General features: G+C 42.2%; 1 protein-coding gene across 1 annotated transcript; it reads left to right on the top strand.

Annotated features, from left to right (window-relative positions):
- The first annotated feature begins 4,113 nt into the window (after positions 1–4,113).
- On the top strand, positions 4,114–5,589 carry LOC126235146 (uncharacterized). Its single transcript, XM_049943879.1, has one exon. It carries the CDS (start codon positions 4,114–4,116, stop codon positions 5,587–5,589), a length of 1,476 nt encoding a protein of 491 aa, XP_049799836.1.
- Positions 5,590–7,102: the final 1,513 nt, after the last annotated feature.

Raw genomic sequence — 7,102 nt, 5'->3', positions numbered from 1 at the left:
GGACGGCCTATTGTCAAAATTTCCGTTAACACTTGCGTCAAGTTAATGTAATAACCGAGATATGAAAGGGTTATTCATGCACATGACCTTAAGTGACTTGAAAGATAACAGCCAAATCTTGAGTACCAACACTCAAACAAAAACAATAGCAATTGTATTTAGAACAATAAACAATTTTTTTTGAAAGAAGGAATATCTCAGCAGACTTATCGAACTTAACTACCCAAATGAGCTGAAATTCACTGGTCCACTACCGTTTGCTAGCCACGGCCGTACGCAATTTTATGGTCGTTACATTAGTTAGGTAACCAACAGCTTCCAAAACAAGTAAGTGTTCACTAATATCCGTGGCGGTCTAGAACTTATGATCTACCTATTCAATATTCAGCATTCTTCTGTAGCACCACATTTTGAAACTTATATGCTCTTCTTGCCTGAACTGTTTATTGTCCACTTTTCTCTTCCGTGACAGGCGACTACCCAAATACCTTCAGAAAGTCTGCGTAATATCTAAACTTATATTAAATGTTAAGAAACATCTCCTCCCCAGCAACCCTTTTATTGCCCTAGCCAGTCTAAATTTTGTACCCTTTATATTTAGGCCGTCATCAGTTACCTTGGCGCCCAAATAACAAATCTCACCTACCTCTTTTAGTGCCTCCTTTCGTAATCTAATTCCCTCGTCATCGTCTCATTTAATTTGACTACACATATGTTCAACGTGTTTGCCAACATACTAACCTTTTGATAAAAATGACTAAATTGGTCAATTCGCCTCTGCTAGGAAGGACAAGGAAGGCCTGGGAACTGAACATCATTCATTTATGCTCATTTGACAAACAATTTACTAAAATTACAAAATTTTACCTAATTTGTGAAATTACTAAACTTAAAACCAAACTGGGAGCACTGCGAAACAAATGCTTAGATATGATGAAATTTACCAAGTATACTTGATACCATTGAGCATTTGCGATTAAAATTACGTAGCCTTAACGTTGTAGAACTTTAAATAAAATCAAACGATACAAGGAACTTTTTAGCAGTGCGTGAAATAACGTACATCAACTCACAGCAACACCCAACTGACCTTAACTGTGCACATCCAGTGCCGTTTAAATCAATTTGAAGAATGGTTTAAGAAAAGATATTGAGTCATGTCGGCAGCCTTTCGTTTTACAAATTGCCCACCTCGTCCACATGAGTTCGGAGCCATGGTATAGAGTGCGCTGTTATCTAAGAGACATGGTGGTGGTGTCTCGTTTCTGGTGCCTTTGTAAATCAGAGAATAGCTAAGTAGAGTTGCAAAATATTCGTTACTCGCCAGCACATTCGGAATTATTTTTCTATTCCACCATCTTTTGTGATACCCACAGTGCGTGTATACTGAAACTTGCACTGAACCCTTCCCTTCTTTCTGAGCACCATAACTGCGGCAGTGTTAAACGCGTGCAGTGTTGGTCCGGACTTAAACGCGCTCCTATAGTATGCTCCGGCGTCAATAGACTCCTGAGAGGTAGTAACTACGCTAATGTGCTTCCACACACCACGCCGGCTTGCACCATCTTCGCCGAGGAAGTCGCTGCTCCCCAAGTTATGTAATTGTAATCTATTAACTGTTTCATGCAACCTACTCCTGTTGTAAAATTGCTCAATTATTTTAGCATGCCCCACTTCCCCCCTCCCCGCTGTTCCTTGTGTCTGGAGCTTTAGTGCATCCGGGTTTGGGGTCATCGCGCTTTGTGTGGCCACAATTGGTTGTACTTTGTGGGTTGTAAGGGGTCCGCAGGCCCTTACTACTTAGTTTGCATCAGCACAGGTCGACAGGGCAACTATCGATAGTGTGTTGGGTCGCGAGAGCGAGACTCAGTTGAGTCAGTCAGTGCTGTGTTGGGTAGGTTCCCGCAGGGCGGGCAGAGAGCTGGGCTGAAGCCAGCAGTTGTTGATTCACAAATTACCGACAAAGGGAGTGGCCATCGCCGCGGTTTAACCCCTTTGTGTTAGTATTATACGGGAAAGTGAAGAAGTTTAATTACAAGTGAAGCCGGCCGAAGTGGCCGTGCGGTTAAAGGCGCTGCAGTCTGGAACCGCAAGACCGCTACGGTCGCAGGTTCGAATCCTGCCTCGGGCATGGATGTTTGTGATGTCCTTAGGTTAGTTAGGTTTAACTAGTTCTAAGTTCTAGGGGACTAATGACCTCAGCAGTTGAGTCCCATAGTGCTCAGAGCCATTTGAACCATTTTTTTTACAAGTGAAATCAGTGATATTTGTGTGCCGTTATTGAGATTCCGCGTCTACCGCGCCGGCATTATTTGGATTGCAGTGTTGGATTACAGTGATTGGATTCTGCGTGTGACGATTATGAATAACGAAGAAACCTGTGCTGAGATTAGCCGTTATTAACAGTGTATGACGAAGGCAGTGGCTGTCTCCTTGTTTTGGTGTTTTTGATTTGAATATAGGTCTTGATTAGTGAAGCTGTGTTTGTTGTTCTTCTTGCCATCAGACATTTCATTATTGCAGCATTTGAGAAGGACAGAATGGAATGTAACAACTCCCAAGCAGTCCAATCCGATTGCCAGCCCCATTAGGTACACGGTCATATTAATTAATACTTATGTGGGCTGCTATTCAGATCTGCGAACGAGTGGATACACCAAATTATAAGAGAGTGTTACACCCTTGGCTTACCGTGACAGGACTAGTGCAATTTTCGGACGAATCGTAATGAACAATAGATAATTTTACCGTGCCTAACGCAAGAAAATATTTTTCAATGTGGAATCGGGACAGTGCATGAACGTTAAAATCGCGACAAGGAACAGTGCATTTTTGAACAATGCTAAGTAATAGCATCCTATAGTTGTGACTAAACTGTTTTTCTTGCCATATTAAATAGAACAATAGTGTCAATAAACTGTGTTGTAAAGTGCAAATGCGTAAATTCGCGCGAAAAAACTGTGAAAAGTGGACACTAAAGAAAAACACGTGTGAACAGTAAAATAGCGAAACGAGCCAAGATTTCGTCACAAAAGTTGTTAAAAAAGTGTTTAGCGGTAGTATTTCGACTGAAATTGCTTTTTGAACAGTGAAAATCGGACGGCTTCGTGTGGACCCATAAACTGTTATGCAGACGATAACATGTTGTGGCGACGCAATTGTTGAGTGACGTCACGCAGACCTGTGTAGCAGTTGCGCCAAAGAGCTTTGTTCCGCAAGGTGATTTCACACGACATCCCACCATGGCGAGCGACGCGACTTCGAAACACCGAGCGCAGTCCTGGCACCTAGCGGCTAAACTACGGACTACGCCCGCCTGCAGCGCCACGGAGCAGCCGATGGAGAACTACGACGACTCGCCACGGCAGCGCAACCTCACCCAGCTCCAGCGACAGTACAGCGCCACGCCCACCTCAAACGTCAAAACATCGCGACTAGCGGTAACGTTGGTTGGTGAGTGAAGACGACTGGTTGACATAACAGTAAATTGCAGTGTGCAGTATTCGCGATAAATAAACAGTTTTTAACTGATATTTACATTAGGAAAAGTGCTAAATTGCGGTAATTTCCGGAAAATTTGCGAAACATACTCTGAAATATAGCATGCTTATTTATGCACACTACACTGACTAAATGGTAATTGTTTTGGTGATTTTGCATTTATAGATTTTGTGAGTGTTGTGATTATCTTGTTTAAAACATTTTTACATAAACTGTGTATGTGGAAATTGTTATTGGAAATTAATAGGTTTTTGAGAGTTGTGTTGTTCGGCACTCTTGCATGTTGTATCATTTGGGGATTAACTGAAAGTACTGCAGGTACTGTTTGATTAATTTCATGGTAATTAGGAGTGTTTTGGGTTATTAGAGGTTATTTTGTATTACTTGCCTGTGCATTAAACAAATAAACCAAACATGTCTACTGAAGATAAGCAGGTCTGTGAGGCAGTAGTTGAAAGGAAAGGGATAGGACAGGAAGACAGAGATGATTCGGGAATCAGTGATTGTGGATTGTCATTAGGAAGCCCATCAGCACATTCAACTAATAATCCCGAGACACCGAGACAAACGACGAGAGATAAGCCAATTTCAGAGGATGCAGATATGCGGTGAATGTTAGCAGAGCTGCTAAAGGGGACCAAATCGTTAGAGAAGGGTTTACAAGAAACAAGAGAATCACTAAAGGAGGATTTGCAAGAAACTAGAGAAGAGGGAAGAATATCCCGAGAATTATTAGAGAAAGGTCTCAGAGAATCACTAGAGAAGGGTTTACAAGAAACTAACACATCGTTAGAGAAGAGTTCACAAGAAACAAGAGAATCACTAAAGGAAGATTTACAAGAGATCAAAACATCACAACTGAAGATGGAATATAATTTGAAGAAGGAAATGCAGAAGTTGCAAGAACGACTGAAGATGGACATCGACGAGAGAGAGAGGAAGCTACAGAAGAGCATAGACCAAGTCCAGGGAGACGTGGAGAAGATGGAAGGAAAGTTAGCAAAAAAGATAGAAGACGATATTGAAGAAACAAAAGCCGAATTGGGGGAAAGAATCAACGAAGTGGAAACAAACTGCAATCATCGAATCGCCGAGGTGACGCAGATGCAGAAACAATGCAATGAGGCGGTTAAGGGGATAGGAGATAGGCAAAACCAACTAGCTGTCAATCTGAGAAATGCTACAGCCTTGCAACGAGAAGAGGATAACAAGAGGGTTGAAATGGAGGTCAAGCAGTTACAACAGGGAGTGCAGCAATTGGAGAGCAAGACAGAAGAAATTGATAAACGAATTAGCAATGCCACCTTAGCCATTGGGGGAGGCAAGGTCGTTACATTGATGAGCAGTGATAATCGGTGCATCCAAAGTAATACAGGGCAGAAATTTAGACCGAAAGGAGGGTTGCACCCAATGATATTTATGAAGTGGCTAAAAGGAGTTTTCCCAGCACATCTTAAGGACTCAGACAAGATTCAATTTGCAATAGATAGAATGGAAGGTGAGGCCTTCACTTGGGGAGTCAGGAAGAAGGAAGGGACTACTAGTTATGACCAGTTTGAAGAGGAATTCTTGAAGAAATACTGGTCCAAAAGCCATCAATGTGCAGCAATTGAGGACCTACTACACCGCAAGTCACTTAGTACATGGAGAGGAACGTTGAGAGAGTTTGCCGAACATTTGTGGGAATTGAACGAGACCTTGGAACAACCCCTGAGTGATGACGTAATGATATCAGCGATAAAAAGAAGAATGAGCCAGAGAATGCAAGAAACTGTATCCGGGAGCCTAATTGAAGATAGGGAGGCCTTGATGAAAATACTGGAACAGTTGGAATCTGTTCGATCACAGGGACACAATCAACCTAATGATCAAAACCGAGGGGGAAATAATGACCCAAGAAATCATTTTGGTAATTCGTCTAATTATAGAGGAAGACGTGGTGGTCATAGGTACAGGAACCATGGTGGTGAACGTCAATGGAGAAATGATTGGAGAAGAAGTGAAGAACCAAGAGATCATGAGAGAAGATGGGATAGGCGAATGAATGACACAATGCATATAGAAGAGGTGGAGAGACCGGAAAACTGAATGACACTCCAGATGAGGTCCGATCGGGAGTGAGAGCTACGAGGACCAGGGTAAACCTACTAAGGCACGACAATGGTGGAGACCTAAGAGAAGATCTACTGGAGGAAAGAAGTGGGATTCCCAAAGAACCCAGACTACTCATGATAGGGATCAAGTTATGTGGACTGAATATTGAGGCATTAGTCGATACAGGAAGTGAAGCGTGTGCAATATCCAAAAGGTTATATGAACAGATACTTGGGTGCAAGGAGTAAACCTATTAAAGAACAAGTGTTGATTACATTCGAGATAGAGGGAGAAGAATACGAAGCAACATTTTTGGTGGTGGCCGGATTGAACACATCAATTATTTTAGGGATAGATTGGTTGAATGAAGTTGATGCAATAGTGAGTTTTGATGAAGGTACTATCAAGGTCGAAGGAAGAAAGGGAGAAGAGAAGAGGTTAAAGTTTGCTGAGGGGAATGCAATCGAAGAAGAGGAAGAATTCAGAAGAGTTAATTTGTGTCATGAAGAGGAACCCACCACGGGATACGGGGAAGAGGAACTAGGAGAAGAAGTGTTGATATACCTTGAGGGACTAGCACGAGAGGATGGACATAAAGAGGATAAGATCAGAAAAAAGTTGGAGGAGATGACACACCTAGATGAGAGGACTAAGAAGAAATTAGCCACAGTATTATACAGGCGTTGTAAAGTATTTTCCCAACGGCCAGGTATCATGAAAGGGGTGGAATGTAAGCTAAAGATAAAGAACCATAAACCGTTCAATATAAAACAGTATTCCATTCCCCAGGCGAAACGAAGAGCAGTAGATGAAGAGATACAGAGGATGATGGACCTTGGTGTTATAGAAAGGGCCAACAGTCAATACAACAACCCCCTATTTGTTGTTGATAAGAAGGATGGAAAGGTGAGGATAGTTTTGGATGCACGAACAGTGAACAAAATCATCGAACCAGAGAGGGACAAACCAGAGACTATAGAAGAACTGATTGAAAAATTCTGAGGAGCAAAGGTGCTTAGTAGTATCGACTTGACTGCTGGTTACTGGCAGATACCATTGGCCGCAGAGTCTCGCCAGTATACGGCATTTACTTATGGAGGAAGGTGCTATCAATTTAGAGTGTTGCCATTTGGGCTTAATGTGTCAGTGTCTGAATTTATAAGAGCGATGGATAAGATACTAGGCGAGGAGTTACTTAAGAAGGTCACCGTCTGTGTGGATGACCTCTTGATAGCAAGCGAATCATGGGAAGAACATTTGAATAGACTGGATGCAATCTTGGCAGCTTTTGAAACCGCAGGGGTAACTGTAAACCTGGACAAGTCGGAATTTGGCAAATCAAAGATAAAATTTCTGGGCCATGTAATATCCGAGGAGGGTATCTATCCTGATCCTAGTAAAATGGAGGCTATTTGAAATTTTCCGACCCCCCATAGTAAGAAACAGTAGCAAGCATTCTTCGGGGTTTGTGAGTTCTATAGAAAATTTGTCAAAGGATCTGTACTTA

The sequence above is a fragment of the Schistocerca nitens genome, chromosome 2, assembly GCF_023898315.1.
Source record: "Schistocerca nitens isolate TAMUIC-IGC-003100 chromosome 2, iqSchNite1.1, whole genome shotgun sequence".
Taxonomy (NCBI): domain Eukaryota; kingdom Metazoa; phylum Arthropoda; class Insecta; order Orthoptera; family Acrididae; genus Schistocerca; species Schistocerca nitens.
This window is presented reverse-complemented; position numbering and strand designations above follow the sequence as displayed.